The sequence below is a fragment of the Dromaius novaehollandiae genome, chromosome 8, assembly GCF_036370855.1.
Source record: "Dromaius novaehollandiae isolate bDroNov1 chromosome 8, bDroNov1.hap1, whole genome shotgun sequence".
NCBI lineage: Eukaryota > Metazoa > Chordata > Aves > Casuariiformes > Dromaiidae > Dromaius > Dromaius novaehollandiae.
Window position 1 is genome coordinate 21,496,360 of NC_088105.1, and position 21,165 is coordinate 21,517,524.

At 39.9% G+C, this 21,165-nt stretch overlaps 1 protein-coding gene across 14 annotated transcripts in view; it reads left to right on the forward strand.

Annotated features, from left to right (window-relative positions):
* DPYD (dihydropyrimidine dehydrogenase) overlaps positions 1-21,165 on the forward strand; it is a 381,364-nt gene that overhangs the window by 323,722 nt on the left and 36,477 nt on the right. For all 14 annotated transcript variants that reach the window (XM_064515868.1, XM_064515870.1, XM_064515869.1 and 11 more), the window contains one exon: positions 7,924-8,103. In XM_064515868.1, the coding sequence (XP_064371938.1) occupies positions 7,924-8,103 (180 nt within the window). The remainder of the gene's footprint in view (positions 1-7,923; positions 8,104-21,165) is intronic.

The following is a 21,165-nucleotide window of genomic DNA, read 5'->3' on the forward strand; positions in this document are numbered from 1 at the left end:
AGGAATGAATACATTGAATAACATTCTTATAGCATCCCTTACAGTGCTCTTATCCACTCTCATGCCATCATGTTGAAAGTGGGTAAAGGATTCTAGACTTTTTTCTCCTCCTTCGTTGTAGGCCAGTCAGAGTCTGTTGTCAAGGTTTGCTAGCCAGCAAAGCATGAACAAGGTCTGTCTCTCACTCCCCAAAAATCCAATACTTCAGGATCTCTGTCCCAGGTGGGGTAGCTGCCAACCTGGTGTTGGGGAGGCTTTCCATTGCAGCATGTGTCAGCAAGCTGCTGTGGCTTCAACACAAGCCGCATCAGCCCTTCTTGCTTTCTGACTACTGCTTCCTCCTTTCATTGCCTGTGCTCCCTGCCTCAATACCTCTCTTAATGTCAGCTCGGCTCTGCTGAGCACCACGTCAGTGTTATGTTGTCCCATTCCTGAGAAGATCAAAGTTTTTCACACCAGCTCGTCTTTCATGGCTGGAGACCTCCTTTTCCTTTTACCTTGTTTTGAGCTCTGTTGCTCAGTGACATTAGCCTATACTTTTGATTAGTGCGATACTTTACCTCATGCTTGTCTGATGAATTCTCTTGAGGCATAACAAAGTAACAACAATATTTAATTACTAACAGCTACATGATATCTGGCCATCCAGTCATTTTTCTGTGGCTTTCTTAAGAATGCATGCAAATGGTTGCCTACCCTGCAGAGCCTGGAGTCGTTAGCATCTTTGAATTTTTTTCCTCCATGTAGCCCCTCAGGTGTCACCAGTAAGCCTTCAGTTCATTAGCACTTCAAGTTCAGAGCTCAGTAAAGGAGATTATGCCTTTTTTCTCACAATTCAGATATATCATAAAAGTAGTACTTGAGTCCTTCAGATTGCTTCCTGAAAGCCATACTGGACTCTGGACAAACAATAGTTCATAGATTCATGTATATTAGTTCAATTCTAAGGTTTTAAAAAGCCTATCAGCCATCGTACAAATCACTCCTGCATCTTCATCCAGTATCTGAAGCTTTGTTAAGTCACATCCCACCTGCTAACCTGTATCGCCAGAGCCATTTAAGCAGCTAACATGAAGAAATCAAATCATTCCATCTGTACCATACCAATATTTGGGAAGCTTTTTCTTAGTTATGAATTTGTCCTTTAAAACAAAGAATATCATTTTTTTCCAGAGAGTGCACCACATTGTCTGATAATCCATTCCCCTTAACTTTCTTAATCCTGCAACCTTCCAGCAAAAGTAATAATTGCTGATAGAAAGGGATAATTTAGTCTCTGTATTTAATGTACTGATAAGTCAAAGCTCAGCAGGACATGAGTGGGAGGAACTGTTGTTAAAAAGGCAGCCTTTCCATGAACATTGGTAGCCTGAAGATTGCAATTACAACAACCGCTCTCAGAGGTTTTACTTCTGTGCATGCTCTCACACTGTAGCACTTCCATATTATTATGAGCACTAAGTCAGTCAACCAATGTGTACTGCTTTTTACTTTGTAGATCTGGGCACGTCTAAATCGTTGTAGGGGCTAGAAAGCATACATTTTCATGCCCATGGGCAATGGCTCTGCAGCATATAGATTGCACTGCCCAGAGAGTTCTCCGTATAGTTGAGCCGAGTTTTGCTAGTTGCTACTGAGAATAAATTTTAGAAGTTGTATGTATGTCTCGCCCAAATTAAAATGACACTTTTACCCACAACAATAAAATTAGTTTTCTTAAGGCTGTCAGTTTATATGTATATGCACTTAGGTATGACTAGGGCCCTTCATGAAGCAACTTGCTTTCCTTTATGATTTCAGTCTTAGTCAATCTTAGTCAATAGACACAATCAAAAGAACAGTGACTTCAACTATACATTGGAAAACAGCCTAGACTCATTCATAAACATTTCTCTAAGAGAAAGGTGGGTTTGTGTCTTCAATAGTTATCAGGAATAATTTTAATAGAAAAAGAAAGCTTGTATAAAATGATGATAAATAATGTTAAAATTGAATGCATACTATAATATAAAATCAAAACAGCTAAATAATTCTTTTGCTTACCATTTAGGCATATCAGTAAAATATTTCAAAGGAAGTCAACTGAATTAATGCAAAAGCAAAACTGTTAATCCATTGTAAAACCTCTCACAGGTATCTCAGAGGGATAGTAGTTGTTTATGCCCTTGCTATAGTAAGAATATTAGAAAGCATAGAAGTCAAAGGCTGATTTCCTAATAGGATGGCATTTTGAAAGCTATTTTATTTAGAGATCCTATGCAGTTTAGAACTAAAGCTGAAATAAGTCTCTGTCTTTGGGGGAAGCAAGATGGCATTCTGCTAAATGTTAGAATTTTATCATTTGAAGGGAAAAAAAGCAAAAAGAAAGCAGCCAGCGAGACCTAAGAATATAAAAGCATTTGAAATCTCAGAAGGAGTTTAAATCAATGCACTGCCACAGTTACAGCACAGATGAAAGAGCCTGCTGTCTCAATTGCCAGGAAACTACTTAGAAACTCTCACTTTGATTTTTTTTTTTTTTTTGGTAGTCCGTTACATTACCACTAAATGCAATATATGGGGACATCTCTGCTTTGATGTTGTACAGCTACAACAAATGGAAACTAATATGGTAGAACAGTCAAGCTATGTGATTTGCATTTGTATATACAAATATATACCCATCAATCTTCTTACTTCCAGACTGCGTATCTCTACCACCCATCTGCGTCCATACTGTTACTTCTGTTTTCATAAAACTGACAATTATTTTACACCCATATTCTGAAGAGAGAAACACATATATTTTGGAGGGGAATAAAAAATAAATTTTTCTCCGAGCTATTGTCTCTTAGACTAACTACCATGAATTCATTGTTGGCACAGAGTTTCAATAGTGATTTGCAACAACTGAGAACAGAAGCACAACTGCTGCCAGACACTGCAGCATTCTCATTCCCATAGATCTAATTACACCGAAAACACTTGAAAAGCAACATGTTACAAAACATAGCAGGTTAGATTCTTTGACCTACTCCAGCCTTTAGCACTGTACTAGAAGTATATATGTTATAGACAACTATCTCTTGCTTGTTGAGTGTAGCGTAGGGAAGAACCGGTAGGAATATGTATAGATCTGCTTCACGTCTGCTGAAGTCCTTTCTGCTGTGGAAATAGGAAGAATGCAGGTGGGGGCTGGCATGCATTGTTGGCACCATCTTCTCTACCATCACCTTTCCAGCTGGGGTTTTACCATACAATCTTGAATATCATGTGGAGAAGGTAAAAACTGAAGGCCCAGGGGTAAGAGAGAGGGGATAGAGTTAGAGACTGAAGGAGAATGCATGCTTTCTTCTTTCTAGCCTTTCAGATATTGTTTTCTCCTCTGCAAAATTCCGCAAATCTTCCAAAGGGAAGATGCAGGGACAATGTTGAATTGGAATTGCTTAGTGAGTGATCTAGTTAGTTGGAAATGCCTCAGGCACCTTGTCCAGGGTTGCGCATGCACAGGTCATCCACACAAGATATGCCAGTATTTCTGCTGTTGCTCCTGGAAGCCTAGAGTATGGGCAAAACCCTGAAGTTCTTACACAGACAGAGCGATCCGTGACTGCTGCAGGAGATTTGTCTCAGTTAAGACTTCAAAATTGGCATGGTTGTTGTGTAACGATTCAGCTAAAAGCAAAGGCATTTACGGTATTTTATAACTGATATGGCAATACATGTCACTCGTAACTTTTCTCTTCAAAATATGTAAATTAAAAAGTTTCAGATGGATGTGATTAAAAACATTTATGTAACCTGTAAAAATTCTTTTTACACAATAATAATGTGCTGACAATTTACTCCGGTTCCTCAAGTGATATTCGCCGTGGCTCTAGATCCTTTGACAAAGGTAGGCTGAGTATTTACGTTTATTTAGCAACAGAGCAGATAGGTCATTTCTTTTGCAAGACAGCAGCAGGGACCTTTGAATGGTGCTTCTCCCGTCATTGCATTTTGCAGAGTGGTTTTACTTAGAGCCTTAGCCTGTGATTCATTTCACGTCCCCATACCCCAATGAGCTCATATGGTGTACGTTTGATTTACCAGCAGCAAAGTAGGCACTGTGTTCTTTAGGACCTCAGACGTGTCCATATACTTTAAAATTGTAACCTACAATTAAAACTTACACTGAACAGTTTTATATCTCAGAATATTAAGAGTGGAATATTGTTGATTGTATATAGCATGCTGGCCTGTTTGCCTCCTTTGGGATGTGAGGGGCAGTTGCACAAGTGGAGCAAGGAATCTGGACCTGGTGGAAGAGGGGGAGGTCGGGTGTTAAAAATGGAACTGTAACAGTTAACTGCCAAGGCAGTAGCATAGTCAGGCAATACAGTAAAGTCAAACTTGTGCGATATTCTCTCCCTGTATAGAATTGTAATGCAAATAGTGTTAACTTTGTAAACAAGAAGAAAATAGAGTCATTCTCTTCTAGCCCAAATTGTAGTTCAAAACTAGAGACAAATTCCAGCATTGTGGACAACTGACAACTTCATTCTCATCTTGACCTCACTGCGTGTCCTATAGGTTGCTCACAGGGCCTGTTTTTCATCTTCCAGTGAAGGAAAAGCTACTTTCTACTTAAATGTTTCAGGTGAAAGCTTGGGTCAGTGCACTGTTGAATGTTAATCCACTGATGTAACTGATTCACCTAGATTGTGTAGGTCCAAGGGATATTAAACAGATGCTGTCTCTGGCATGTGAAGTCCCGGCATCACTGCTTGCCAGAAGTGACGATATATCAAATGAGGAACTGCTCTGCACTTGCTCTGTTTCTTATACTTTTTCATAAGGAGCTCCTGCTGACCACAGACTTCTGGTCTGGTCCAATATAACCATTTATGTACTCTCAGTTATGAACTGTATTCTTGCTTAGGCTTTTGTTTTGGCATCTGAAGGGAAGCAGATTTCACTGTGTTTGACCTGTAAAAGCATGATGCTGAGGAAGGCAGCTGAGGTTTGTGCTGCTTCTCCAGCGAGTGCACAAGACAGTGACAACAGCTGTTAAAGTAGCACCCTGCTCGTATTTATCTTCTGCGGAGGTGGTTTAATAAGACATTAAATGCGAGTTGGTAGCAATCAATGGTACTTCCATTTTAAATCTTATCACAGCTGGATTGTTCTTCTCTTCACACCTGTAAAATAAGATACCAACAGAAGACAGTATTCAACATGCAGCTTTGTAAGGGGTGGAAAGCATGTCTGTTCCCAGGGCAGCTGGCAGGACTGGAGCAGGGAGGGCATTAATGATGCGTGGTGACATGTTGGTTCAGTTCTCCTGTGATTTTTCCAGAAGTGTGAGTTTGACTCTCACCTGGTCTGTTGCCCTGCCACTTCTCCTATGCTGAAAAGAGAGAACAATGTCATTTAAACTGGTGATTTACAGGCAGCCAGGAGGCTAGAAACCTCCCTCTGCGGTGTAGAAATTGTCATGGCTGATGGGACACAAGGACCTTTTATCTTGACTTTGTTCAGCCCCTTCTAAAAGGCAGCAAAGCCTGTTATATTGATTTGTGGAAGATACTGTAAGGCTAAAATCCAAATGTGGTCATCTGATATGTACAGCATAAGTTTCTAAGTTCAGTAAGCTTTCAAATTTGCTAAAAACATGGCAGAACTATTTCTGTGGGTTTCTATGTATTAGTGTTTGAATCTCTTATGTTCTAAGACAGACCCATGAAAATAGGCACCTCGTTTTCTCACAGCGAAATTATTGAAAGTCGTGCTTGTAGGTAATTACCTGCAACATTGGGCACTATAGTCATGAGGCTCCTACAGAAGAGGAGAATCATCTTAAACCACTTGCTAATTCTGTGTCTAAGTTTTTGTATTTCAGATAGTGATTTTCTTAATATTTTCCTTTAGTGCTGTGATTTACATCCTTCCTAAAAAACTGCATTTTGCCTTCAGTTCTGGAACCTACTTGAGTTCCCAGGGAAGCCAAGGAGTGAAATACACATACAGCTGGGATTGCTGGGATTTGATCCTTGTGAGACTTAGTGTGATATCATCTTCTGCACATTTTTGTATTACTGCAATTCATAACACTGCTGCATAAGATGGAAAACAGTAAAAGCCTCTTTATTTATAAGGTTATTACAGGTATCCTCCAGTGTATCTCGTGTGTATACATCCTGTCAAAATATTCCAGGATTTTGACAACACCGCCTGAACTTGTTTTAAGTGACATGACATGGCTTTTAACTGTTTTTTTTTTACAGGTTTTATTTTTTTTTAAGAATAGTTAATAAAAGTGTTACCTATGCACTAAAAAAAATATAGAAAGCCTTTGTGAACAAACAGATTTAAATAAGCATCAGTTGAGTTTTGTAGTTAAATAACCTGTAGAGGAAATTATTATGATGTTCTCTATAATTGTGGTGGGAAAAAAAGTCTTGAAGTCTATGGAAAGCATAACAGACCTAATTAATGCCACATTGCTTCTCCAGAGAAAAAGATTTTGTGTTATGTAAATGTGCTGCATAGAAAATGTTCTTGTATGTATTTTATAGTGAGTCCTTAGTTTTCCTTTGTATAGCTGTAGTGTATGGTATTTTACAAAGTAAAGTGTACCTTTCTTTAAAATTGAGACTTGTATTATCATTTCTGAAATGTGCAAAACAATTGTATATTTCCTGGATTTTTTTTAAGTGCTGACATCAATTATGATTTATGAGGTGTGTTTTCATGTCCCTGAATAAAAGCTTTATCAGAAGCTGAAAACACTGACACATCTGGAGTTTCAGAGCATTTCCAGGGACTGACCATTAATAGTACTCAACCAACCCTCCACTCAGTTACTGGTGGATGATTAGGGGTTAACTAATGAGAAAGTGTTCAGAGAAGAGTGGAGTATTATTTGTTCACATGTTGTCAGTTTGGTTGGGGACCTGTGTGGGTTTAAATTCAGTTTGATGTCCACAAAGTGGTCTAGCAAAATCAGTATTAGCAGCTAGGACAGTCTCTGCTGTCAGTAGTTCTGTGCCTACATGGTAAGCTCCGCAAAGCAGGGATCATTGCTTTACGTGTTTCTAAAGCTATACTGCTATCTATGTTCATAAAGTACCTAAAACAAAGTGGCCTGGCCTCTCAATATCACTGAACAACAAATGACAACTGCCAGGAGAGGATCATTCTTGTTCTGTGCATGACAATGCTCACCCGTATTCAGTGGTATCCAGTGGCAGGGCAAGAGACTATCGGCACAAATTGAAACACAAGAAATACAAGAAATCCCATGTAAATTTAAGAAAAAAAAATTAGTGTAATGGTGAACACTGGAACAGGTTGCCTAGAGAATCTGTGGAGTCTGCATCTTTGGAGATATTTAAAACCCAACTTGGTACAGTCCTGGGCAACCTGCTGTAGCTGACCCGGCTGGAGCAGGGAGATTGGACAGGATGATCTCCAGAGGTCCCTTCCAACCTCAACCATTCTGTAATTTGCTTGACTGGGGCCTAACTGGATATACCAATGCTTCCCTCACGGAGCAGGCTTGGGAATACCGAGTGTCTGCATGAAGGCAATTGTCTGAGCATGGCTGGTGGTTTGCCAGCCTGCTAGTTATACTCAGCACCTGGGTCCTGGAGGGCACACAGTAGTCATCACACTTGAGGCTGAGCTTGCAGGCCTGCTTTTGTATAATCTTCAAGTCTGGTCTAAGGGCCACAATTAGGAAGCCTAGGCGTAACTGCTGTTATAAAGTCCTTATTTTCCTGAACTGCACTGAGGGCTATCATGACATAGGATCCAACTGCCAATTAGCATCCTGAATTCTTGTAGTACTTTCCTAATAAAGTTGCAGGAGAGTTCAGCTGGAGATCAGTAAGCCTAAAGAGCTTGCTAACTCCATGTGCTCCTCTGCCAGAATGTTGCTGATAATTGGACTTAATTTTATAGGTGTGCAGTGCAATCCAGAATCAAGATTTCACTGTTATTGATGACTACTGCACTGGACTGAGAGCTCTCCTTTACTTGAAAAGCATTGAGGAACTTGAAGACTGGAATGGACAGAGTCCTGCTACCATGCGCCATCAGAAGGGAAAACCAGTACCTAGAATTGCTGATCTGATGGGAAAGGTATGTTGTTTCATTGCCATCCCCGTATAATGACTCTATGTCTTGGCTTTGAATGTAACTCCATAATTATCGTATTGCAGTTTCTCATAATTACCTTGGTTAAGTACTGTAGTTATCAAAATTAGTCACCAAGTCTTTTTTCCTTCTGGGTATTAAAAAATATCTGAGGGCATCTTAAGAAGACATACCAGCAATTGCTTGATATTGAGTTACCTTTTTCCTATAAATATGAGCTCTCCACTTTATTTGCAATGGCATGTCTTTAAAAGGAATGCAGTATGTAAAATTGTAAATGTACTGAAACAAGTTCTGGTACTGTTTGTTTCAGTGGCACTTGTGTTGATTCACTTTGATACTGATATTGTGCCAGGCGCTCCAGGACATTCTAGCTATGAAGCAATATTCTGGAGTTACAAAAGCCTCTCAGCACTGGATCTGACCAGCTGAGACAGCTTCTGGCACAGGTGAGCTGTTAGTTGGAACACTAGGTCAGGTAGGAGTGGTGCCATGATCATCGCATCTGAGCATCTCATGGTCTTTCATGTATGTTGACTCTCAAACCCTCTGCAAATCTGGGATGTTCCAGATGAGGAACAGTGACATTGAATAATTTGCTATATTCCACAAGCCTATTTAAATCTGGGAAGTCTGCGGTGGAATAGGAATGTAAACATTGGTCTCTCTAAAATTGGAAACTCTGGACCATCTGTCTGCTGTGCTCCAGTAGTTCCCTGCCATGCAAACTCTTTGGAGATTTTTGCCAGATGCAGTAGATGCCAGCAGCCCCAGTACTGTTCATCCTTGCACCAGGGCACCTGCTGATCCACACCAAGGAGCAGGGAGGTGTAACTGGCTTCCTGCTGATGCCCTGCTGCTTACTGCTCGAAGCAAAATATCTGCACAGCAGGGAGTCGGAGCTGTTGTTTCTAGTTACTAGAGGGGATCACTTTGAAGACTGTTTTCACTTATACATCTTGCCTATTGATTATCCTTCTAAAAATCTAATATAACACTGTTGAAAATGTTGTAAAAAGTAAAGAATTACAAAAGAATAGGATTTGGAGTGTCAGACGCCTCCAAATCTCTGCTTATCATTGCTGATGACTGGAGTTGGATTTACTAAGAGATTAGAGACTCCTGTATTGTTGTTGTTCTCTATGGAGCTCTGAAAATTATAACGTTATCTTCCAGGTGAAAAGACAATCCCATTCCTAAAGCTCTGAATAATACGCTGCTTAAAAATAAAATAAGATATAACCAGTTTCATTTTCATCTACTTATGTTAAGCAGTTAAACCAGGCTCAAAGGGTTATATCCAAACTTCCTTACTTTAGCACCTGTAGAAATAAACACGGCATTTACAGCTCATGTAACAGAGATTTTTTGCAGTTCTTCTTTAAAGCTGCATTCAGTGTTCTATCTTTGTATTACCTTTGTATTTTACTAAACAGACAACCATCATCAGAAGATGTTTCTCATGTCCTTTTGAAAGAGAAAAAAAAATACAATTCTTAATCTTTTCAGCTTGTCACTACATCAATAATTAACTTTAAAAAAGTTGTGTGAAAGGATGCTTTAAGGAAGCATTTAATAATTCAAAGGAATCTTAACTTGAAACAGGTCACATGAAAAACAAAGCCCTGTGTAATATAGTCTGGCTGGCTCCATTAGATATTTAAAAGGAACAAGACATACAGAATATAACTGATTGTGTATTTGATTGCCCTTAGCACAGAATTATATCATTGGATCATTGCTACTAGATGATAAAATATGAAGCTAACCAGGCTGCACCATTGATAAGGTAGTGATGCATTTTAGGCCTAAGCTCAGGATGACTATGTGTCCAGGAATGAATATAAAAGGGAAAAGGAAGAAAAATAATACAACGTGGGTAAAAGGAAATACCATGATAAATGATTCTACTAGAGGCAATCAAATACAAAGGCTTGATATCATTAATATTTATAATATCATAATTAGCAAGACTGTGCCTAAGCAGTGTTATTAGTGTAACTAATTATGTTATCATAAACTAAGTTAGCAATATTATAGGAATCAGTATTCTTACCTTCATAAATTATTATCAGTATTGGATTTCATGTACTTGTGCCTACCAAATTCAGTTAAGTACTGAAGATTCATCTGGATTCAAATACAAGTATCTAATATGCTTGGCAGCAAGTCATAAAACACTCATATGATTACCTTTCTAAAATAAATTCACTGAAAAAACATGTCCTCAGTCTCTGTTTCAAAAGGAGAAGGTAGCCTACTGATGTGATGTATGCATTCTTATTGATACAAGTAATGTGTAAGAATGTGTACATTGTACATAGACGAAAATGTGATAGCTAAAACCCTGCCTTCAAGTTCTGAAAATTTGCAAGGAGCGGTCCAAGTTTGTCTTGATATTGCTGTGAGATGAAATGCAGTTGCTTCAGGAAGACCCTGTAAGAAGCTAAACAGCCAATCCTGATGAAGTTTTGCATTTCAGAAAATGTGAAGATGCTAATTTCAAAGTGACATATTTTGGTGCAGTAAATATAAAAATGTAAAGGAATGATTATCCTCAGTTTTGTAAGTGGCAGAATTCCTATTGATTTTTATATGGACTCATAGGGATAAAAAGTTCAGAGTATTGACAAATTAATGGAAAGCAACTGAGGGATAAGAATAATTTTCAACTGCATCAAGAACCACTTGCCTTGTGATTGCATGTGAATTCATTAAATCTTTCCCAATCCTTGATATATTACAGTGTTAGGACAGATCCTATACCCAGCTAAGTATATTCATGATAGCATCTATTCTGATTAACAGTACAATTTTGAATATTAACATCCATAATTATCTATAGCAGTCCATTATCCTATTGGTAATTCATTTCCTGCCCTGGTTTCAGCATCAAGCAGATGGCCTACCAGTAGGGTGTTGCCATCAGATCCTGTAGTATTAGATGACCGGAGTAAAATGAAAGACAAGTACCACCACCTAAATGGTGCACCTGACATCAAACTGAAGCTGTCTTGCCATGCAGTAACCAGATAAATGACAAACTGAACAGTTCTTCTCTGTCAGTTGTTAAACGTATCGCAGTAATTTGCTTCCTAAACAGAATACTAAAAATACTGTGTTAAACATAAATAGTGTGATATAATAAACACTTTCAGAGCAAGCTTTTATCCACTTTTGCCTGAAAAAGAGAATCCTGTTGATCAGTATCTGTTCATAGTTCTACATTAATGAATCTAATACTTTCATCTGATAATTTATATTCTTTAACAGATGAGAAGCATTATGGCACTGGGAAATATTTTGGAAACTTAAGTGCTATTTTGATGTTTTTCACCATTGCAGAATGTGCTTTTTGGTATATACACCCTAAATTTATTATCTTCAAGACAGCCAGCAGATGTTTTCTGATAGTCTTTTCAATAATACTGGGTTTTTTCCCTTTAACAAATACAATGGCTACTACTGGAGCCTATACTTACCATTATCCAAGATGTGACCTTTAATACTTTACTACCTTTAATATTAGTGAGATTTCCCCTTAGAAATGGTCAGAACTTCAGTCACAGATTCTAGTGATTGGGTGGTACTATTTTCCATAGCTCCGCCAATTTTATTCATTCTTTATTGTAGTTATAGCTTTATCCATAACCACTTTGAAGGAAGTCCTAGCATAGGTGCTGCATCAGACTCATAGAGATGGACAAAGCCGGTCTTCTTGGCTCCCTTCCTCATTCCTTTTCTGATGACTTATTTGGGATTTTTTTCTGTGGGAGGACCTGACATTTGAAGCCTTGACACAAAAGACTGTCAATAAAATCACCTCTGAATCACCTTTCCATTAAATGCATGAAATAAACCTTCTTGGCTTGTCTCAGCTATAATCTTAGCTTGCAAGTATAGACACTGAGATGAGAGAATGGCAAGGTAATGATGACACCATACTACTTTCTCACTAAATCCCTCAAGGAAGAACTTTTGTAAAAGCACACTTACCTCAGCGTGAATTTAGGACTGAGGTCTACTGCATGGCGCACTCAGGCAGACAGTAAGATGTACAGCATGCGCTCACAACCTAAAGTTATTATGGTCGCTGCATAAGAAAGAGTGAGAACACAGTTAAGTATGCTTATAAGCCAAAATTAACATAACTGTGTTTTAAAATAATGTTCCTGAGTTTCTCAGGCAGATAGACAAACGTCAGTGATAAAGAAAAGTGTATTCTCATCTGGTATCTAGACAAGGCACAGTATTCCCCATAGGTGCAATTTGATCTCCTATGTGTAGTCACTGTCTTATCCTGTCCATTTATTACAGGAATCTTTCATTAGTTGCTCACTGATCTTACTCCAGAGAGCTGAAGTAATTATGTCCAAGAAATACACTGGTGTCAGCTGGTGGTAAGAGAAGCGGTATAGTAGGTTTCTTTACAGAAGAATCTTCCACCTAATGTAAGCTATAAAAATCATACTTAACACAGTGACCTACATACATCCAGTTAGCTAAGCATTAGTAACAAGGTAGTATATTCAATTGACAGGTACAGGTTCACAGGAAGAAATAAATATGTAAGGATATTTCATACTGTGCTTTCAGCACCAGAAGTTTTTCAAAAAACAACTTTCGTTTGATCATCTCTAAAGGTTGATCAGTAATTACTTAAGTGTCTTGAATTCATCAATGTCCAAAAAGCAAAACAAACTGGTTTTCATAGCTAATCCTCCTGAACTGTTAGGACTGTGTTCTAATGAAAATGTTAAGAGTATTATCTGAGTAAAACACATCTCTAGTAGGTGTTTTGCCCCAGCAGGCAAATACTCTGAATATTGAAAACTCCATCTGGTGTATGGACTTCATTGAAAATTCCTGTCACCGTAAGTTTAGCATACTGCCTGTTTTGTTCTCTGAGTGCATAGACTTCCCATTAAAACTAAAATACATACTTCCTTCGCATGTAGTTACTAAAAGATGAGTCTTCTGATCAGTACAAACTTGCTGAATTCTAACTTGATAGCAGTCAAATCTAAATCACCTTTTATACGGCAGAGAGAAAAAAGTAGAAAACTGTGGAGATTTCATCCAAAATATTAAATGAGCCCTTCTATTAAATAAATAAATAAAACCTGAACTCCCAGCCAGGCAATAATGCTATGTAACTCCTGCCCCAAGTTTTGGTTGCATTCAGATTTTTCAAGGCTTCTGATTGACTTCATTGTGCAGAGGCTTCCACCCTCGTGTTTGGAAGTGCTTCTTGTAAACTATTGCTTGGGAAGAAAAGTCTGTCGAATATGGTAAAGACTGTCCCCTTGTTTCCATCACTGCACAGAGGAGACAGAACTAACAATATCCCTGGCCATGCCCAGAAATACAGACCACCGCCTGAGGTGGTGTTCAGAGACTGCAATAAAAAATAACCCAAAGGTGGCTGTGAATGTTAGTGGAGAAAACTTTTTCCCCCTATTCCCATGACTAGTTCTGAAAAAGAGTCAGAGGGGAGCAACTGAACTTTGAGCCTATTTGATCCCTTTCCACATTAGCCAGGCCTTGCACCAGAAATACAGCTCTCAGCCAGGCAGAGCCGCCTGAGCGTAAGGCCGTCACTGACCGAGAAGAGCTCTTGTTTTAGGGTACTGCAGGGACTCTGCATCGGCACGTTCAAGGACTGTTGCCATATATGGTTCAAATAAAGCTAATATAAAATAAGATAGATAAACAAAGCTCTGCTGCAGTGTGTCTGAAGCAGCATCAGTGTCAGCCGAGAACATTAGTCCTTTCGTCCCGTTGGCCCCGCTCTGTCCTTGCCCTCCTCCCCCAGGCGGTGGAGGGTCTCCCCGGCAGGGCACGGGGAGCCCGAGGGTGCCCGCGGAGCGCTGCGGCGGCAGTCCGGGCCAAGGCTGGACCCGCGCAGCAGCGCCGAGCACGGTACGCTCGCCAGGCTCGCTGCGGTGATGAAGCCCCCAGCATTTGCACGCCAGAAGCAATTATGAGCAATCCCTGGCCTATCTACTTTGTAAGAGAAGTACCTCGCTAACATTATTTTTTCCTCCTAACTGGTCTATTATGGAGGTTTATGTTGTGATTATCTACAGTGCTGCTTCCTACTGAAACCGCAGGTTGTTATGTAAAATGTGTCTTCCCTGACGGCGAAGCCATTTGCAGTAGAAATGGATAAAACAAAAGGAACTAGGATTATTTAAGTGGATTTAAAGTGGTTTAATCTTTGTGGGTTTTATATGTACTGTATGCTGAATTTGCTTTAAGCGGTGAGTTTAAAGTTTTGAATTCACAGCCAGGAAATGTGGCCATTAAGAAACAATGTATTCATGTTAACTCCTTGGCTGTGGCAGGTTTAGTGTGTTCACTGCTGGCAGCGGACATCAAGCCGGGAAAATCCAACTCCTGATGCAAAAGATTAAAAAAAATCCAGGCACTGCCAAAAATACATAATTCTTTTTTTGTACTCTGCAGTTTGTTTTACTTAGGAAACCGGCCTGGTCATACCCTGCAGCATGCATTCATTACAGTGATCTTTGACTGGCAGATGCAGAGTAATAAGATGCATATTTTAGTGCTTATTATAATACCCTGTCCAAAAACAACTTGACAAATTTGTGATTTCGACAGTATCTCATTTTGCTGGCTGCAGCGCTCTGTGATTGCCTGGTCCACGTGGCTTCCAGATTATGCATACCACCAATACTGCTCATTAAAATGGCCACAGTTCACCAGTTTCGGTAGCTTGGAACGAACTTGGAATGAATTATTATACAACAAAGAGGCTGCTGTCATGCAGAACAAAAGACAAGCAAAAGAGAGCTTTGGCTTAATGAGGCTAAGTGAGTGTCTCCCCTGCATCACCAGCTACTTGACGGCCTTTGAGCATGGATTTTTTTCTCCACAGGCCAAAACCTTTGGTCTATTATTTTGTGTTTATGCACCTTGAGGCTAATATACATTTTAATATGCTGCACATGGAGAAAAAAATCAGCCATTAGATTAGAACATGTGCACTCCCTGTTAAGTTAATGACAGCCGAACATAGAGATAAATTTAGGTTTTCATATTTAATTATAGCACAGCGCAGTACGTTTAGCAAGGATAAATTGCACTATTATTATGCTTCATTTTTTTTGACATCTTTTCATATTAACCATGCACACTTACCCCCACTTCCTCCCCAGTGTCACACATAATGTCTCTGTGCATCATCCTTCTCTAACACCATTAATTTTTTATTCTGTACAGTTGTATATGTATTGTTGTATTTGTTAGCTTGCTAGTTGGATAAAACCATTCAGAACAGTCCATGTGTTAGGTAGTCTACATAAGCAATAAGGATAAAAATAAGGATAAATAAGGATTAAAAAAAATGAAAAGAATTGGCCTGCTTAGCCAGACGTGGCTTCTCATGCCTGCGATTCAAGCAGGGCTCTCAGGCCGTCTTCCCCGGCGTGTCAGCGCAGTGCTCTCCAGCTGTGCCTGCGCAGCGGGAGCCCTTTCCCAGAGCGCCAATTCCAAAGAGGCAGAAAAACTGTACTGGAAAGTTTTCATTTATTCTGTTGAATTTCCGAGTTGGATAATTCCAGTATGGACAGTGATGGTGTTAAGACAACTTAGATTATGAAAAGTGTATTCTGAAAAATTTAGCATTGTTGTAGTATACAGGAACTAAAGCAGAGCTAGTGCTGTTAGGTGGCACATGCCATTTGTTGGGGCTTTGTCCGTATATTATCTCTGTTTGTCAAAGCTATTGCTCCAAGAAAAGCATCAGGATGTAGGCCAGACCTTGGCCTTGTAGAAGACAATAAGAAATTAAAATGAGAGGCAAACTGGGGCACAATTCAGCCTTTATATGTCCTTTCCAAGCTTTAATGGAAATGTTTGGCAGTTTCTGTGCTGCCACGGATTTGGTGATGCTGCTGGACTATTTGTCACTACCTGAGGGAGCTTTCAGGTTTGCTTTCAGCTCTGGGCTGAGCTATCCAGGTTGCTGTGCCTTGTGAAAAATATGTTTGCATGCTTTACAAAATTAAGGAAATACTGCTGTTTTCTAAAGTGGATTAGAGCAGGTAATAGCTCATAGGAAGAAGATTTTCCTACTCCTGCTGTGTGTATAAGCAAGTAGAATATATTAAGCTACAGGCTTATTCTTAGATTATTCCTTATTGGATAGTTGTTTCATGACAAAAGACACTGTGGCTTGATGACCAGAGGGTCATGACAGGAATAATAATCACCGTATGAAAGGGTGTCTGGATCTTGGTGATAAAGCATTCCTCATCGCAATCAGTCAGCACTTGCTGGTGCAAGAATTTTCCTCAATGGCAGAGATCAGCTTTTTCATATTCATTGAGAGCGAATCAGTCTTTCTCTCTCTCTTCTCTGTCTGTCTCTCCCTCTCTCCCCCCTTCTCAAACGTTCAGTTCTGTACCAGCTTTCACTGCCACAGAGATTTTTCTTTGTCAGGTGAAGCTTACAAAGTTTTTGGAGTTTTAGGACACTGCAGTATTTGTGGGATTTGTAACAGTGGCGAAGCCTAATTCTTTGGCTTCTCACAGGACAAAGCCCTGGTCAGTAGTGACTGATGGCTAATTGTCGACAGTTTAAGCACTAGCAAATGTGTCAGCAATTAATCCATGTGTGCAAAACTGTTCTCCCTGATTTCGTAAGTGCAGATTTTGATGCAAATTGCATCCGTGAAAGCAGGGTTGTGCCTTTCAAAGTGTAAGCTATAATTACTAGTCTGAGAACTGATGATATGAAATTCTTCCTCTAGAATCTACCCCAGTGAGAGAACTCATTTATTAACAATGTTGTGTGTTTCTAAGGAGTATTTCTAAACATCTTATTATTCATTAAGCACCAGTAAAATGCTTGATGTTACACAAGATACACAAAAATGCAGGCTATATCCTACAGATATCCAGATGGCTTAGAAACATCTATGCAATCAGAAATGTCTCTTATGTATCTACAGGTAGGTATTGTTAGTAAAGTCTGCTTTTATTTATGTGTTCCTATTTTGTTTATGGTGCTAGTCACAGATGTACTTGCTGATGTGTGTATAAAGACTTGGGCTCTTAGCCTCTGAAAGAAACACTGTCCCATTAAACTTCTGATCTGTGAAAGCCTTCTCCTTAGATATCAAGGTGCTCTGTGGGCCACAGTGTTCAGTGTAAGGCAAGTGCAAAACCAAATCTGTGGAATTGGTCATGGACAGAAGACTAAATAGTCATTCTCAGGCTAAAAAGCATTTTCGAAGAACAGTTTTATGCCTGTGTTAGTTTTGAGAGGGATTTTATGACTTCTCAGTTAATTTTCTTGACGGCAACATCTCTTAGTTGTCTTAGGAACAGATTTGGCCCTTAAGCAGAGCCCTAAGTGTAATGACATGCACAGATGTCCCAGGAATCTAGAAGGATTGATTTATGGGGAGAGGCCAAAGAAGCTAAAACTCCTAAGTGTCCATATGTCCTGTCTAAATGATGCCTGTAAACATGACAGGTGAAGAACTGTGTGGTTTACAAATATTTAAAGTTTGTAATCAGCTGAGAGAGAGAAGTTTTGCAATGTCGAGTGAGAATTCAGCTAAGATTGTTGAGTTGAATTGAAAAAAAGGAGGTGTTTAGGAAAAACAGCAGGCAAATTATCCTGGTCATAAGGAAAGCCTTTCTGTAGAAATGATGGCGGTTTCATGCTGGGTTGGTGAGATGAGAGGGAAGGAGGACATTTAAAACCTGAATGGATGAACTCTAGGAAAAGTGCCACTGGGAAATGGATGAACTCTAGGAAAAGTGCCACTGGGAGAGCATTGGGGTTGCCAGGAGCGTGTGCTGGCCTTGCAGCCTTCCCGTGTGACTGCCGTGGTCGGGTGTGTTGCCCATCCCAGCCTGCCTGCTGTGCGCTGCACACTCTCCCGCAAAGCCACCGTGTCCTAGCACAATGTTCACATAAGCTGCTGGAGCTAATCTAAGAATACGCAGTCGAAATGTCTTTTTTGCCTAAAGATTGAGATCATTTTTTTGTCCTTTCCCAACCCCTTTTATTTTCAGTGCTATATCAAACCCTTGAAGGTTTTTCTGTATTCTTCTGTAGTTTTGATCCAGCCACATGGATGCCTGAGCTCGCACAGCTAGACTTTCTGAGTTTTTTATGGACAAATGGCTTAGAGATGTCTTTCTGTTTCGTAGCCCATTAGTCATACATTGGAACAGGACAACTGCCCCGGTAGCTGAAAGGTGCTAGCACAAACTGCCCACCATTTCTACGTGTGAGAGTCGAGAAGAGAGATTTCTGCACTTTGCTGACCTGTTCATACTGCACAGAATTCATTAAGGCCCTGCAACCATGTTTGGGTTGTTCCAGGGAGCAATTACAGCCAGCCTCAGGAACACATTGGGGCTCTGTAATAGTTCGAAAGGGCCTGGGAAGAATTTTATTGATTTCCTGGGATCTCATTCAGGCTGATTGCACTTGGGTACTCTGATGGCTGATGTTTAACAACACCTACCCTAGCTATTATTAAGATGGTGGGTCTGATCCTCACCTAGTTGAGACCTTGTTTGTCCTTCATTCAACTCAGCAGACAAATTTTAATGAAATAGCTCCCGTTTACATTTTATGCCACATCTCTGGTTTTGATTGTCACATTTGGAACTATCTAGTGGAAGTGACTGTATAACCCATATATTGGTCAGAATACGTCATGCCATATATCTGTTCTTTTACTATTTGACTACAAGGAATAATTAATGCATTTTTTCTATTACTACGTCGTATTTCTTCCAAGTTGCTGATTTATTTATACGTATATAAAATACCTTGTTTTATACAGAATATCTGGATTCATGAAAAATCCAGAAGTGTATCACTGAAATAGTACATTTTTTTTGCATCTTTCAAGACAAGACCTTGGAGTTGAGTTTGAAGTAGCTGAATTCTAGAACCTATACACTATAATTTTATTTATTCCTGTTACCTGTCGTTACAGCATGTAGCATTGGGTCCAAGATGCTAATCATTACTTACTATTTTCTGAATAGTTATGCTCTCATTTAAAATATTAAAGATATGCCAAAAGGCATCTTTTTCAATTCCAGACTAAAAATTTAATCCAGACTCAGCAGCATTTTTTCACTGACTTTACTGAGCCTTTTTCAAATGCTGAGCACTCCTGACATTTTGAAGTGTCCATTTCAAAAATTTCCATTTGTAAATTGAAAACCAGAAAGCTCATTGTAAACCCACAAAACTCTATAAGCATAAATATATCTACATTTTGGCTTTTACTAAAAATTTATCACTAAGCTATAAACAACTCACATGCCATTTACATTAACATAAATGACATTCTGAAGCCTCTGAAAGTGACTGTTAAAATGGAAGCACCAAGAATCCTTTGGTGACTCTGACGAACATGAGTGTGCCTTTTGTAATCAACATTAAAAAAAAGCATCCAAAAGGAATGAGCATGGTCTTGCCGAGCTCCCATTCTAGAGGCTATGGAACAGTCCTAATTAATTCCTTACACTCCACAATTCCCCTATCTCTCCTCACAACAAAGTCCTAATCATCCATTTGATAGACTGCAACCATTTTATTAGCAAGTTTGTCATAGCTTGGTTTTTGACCTTGCAGTGCCTAGTCTGTGGGTGGTCTTCTGTGCCTGCTGCAGGATTTTGGCCTTAATTACCAGGATAAAGCAGATGGAGTAGAAAGTTAGTGTTTACATTTTTCCATAGGACTTAATTTATTTCTCTGTCATTTATCACTGAGGTATTTTAGTCTACATAGTGCTAATTATTTGCAAAGGTATTTATAACAACATCTGAGTGATGAACCTGCAGTCTGAAAACTGTGAAAGCCTGCCTCTCTTCCCTCATTTTAAAAACACATCTCCTTCTCATCTGCTCTGTCGCATTAGGGGTCCAGTTCCTAAAAAGCGGTTTGGGAGGGAATATCTGCATGAAGTCGTGACCAATATTTTGACTGTATGACTATTGGTTCATAATCCAGCCTACATTTGGAACATAATTTTTAGTGAAGAACCGAGCATTTATTTTGCAGCTGAGTCTTTGCACCCTCTACTGAAAGCATCCAACTAGCTATCCAAATAAGAGTCCAGAAGTCCCTCAGTAGTTCACAGGGAGAACTCTCAGTTCGCATGATCTGACTTGCCAAATAGCCCTTTTGAGTTTCCAGCACAAGGAAGTGAAGGCCCTGAGTTTGAGCATTTAAAGTAGGTATCAGGAAGCTGGAATAGTTGAGTGTCATCCACTTAGAGTGATACTATGCTCTCATAGTGCTGCTGGCCTGAAGGTAGGATTTGTTTGTCTCTACCTAGGTGTTCAGTGTGATTTGAGATATCACAGGTATCTGAGGCATATGTACAGGTCTGGCTGAGGCAGGACCTGTGGGAGATCCACCCCTTTCTGAGCAGCGACTGAGACGTGGCGAGGTACCTTGGAGCATGGCTCTGGATGCCTGCGTTGAGGCAGCTGGACCCTTTTTTGAGTGCCTGCCTGCCCAGAAGCCTGGTGTGGTTTGGGCACTGAAAGCTGACAAGCAGAAGCATACAGCCAGGAAAGGATGCAGAAGGCTGTTTTCAGAAGCATGCACCCTCTCAACCAGGAAAATTGTTCCATCACTGGGGGGGCAAAGAGCCTAAATGACTTGCAGGGACAAAATCCTGAGGAGGTCAGACTGAGGGAGTTGAGGCATTCATCCAAGATGTCATCCAATGCTGTTGAGCTTTTTGAAAGAAAAAAACCCATGCACCCGTGCTTGTGCGTGCATGTGCAAGATGTGTTTTGTCAAGTTTGTGTTTCTCTACTTTTCTGCAGTGCTCCCCTGAACTGCAAGTTCCCTTTTGCTGGAGTCAGGGGTGCAGGAAGGACCAGAGGACTCCCAAGCTTGGCTCCCAGAGCTGAGGTGGCCACCTCTGCGGTCACGCTTCCCAGGAAGATTGGCACAGAGATTGTTCCTGAAAGTTTGTCTCAGAAAGTTTGTCTGAGAACTGTGGCCAGTCACTTTTAAGCCTATCTAGCT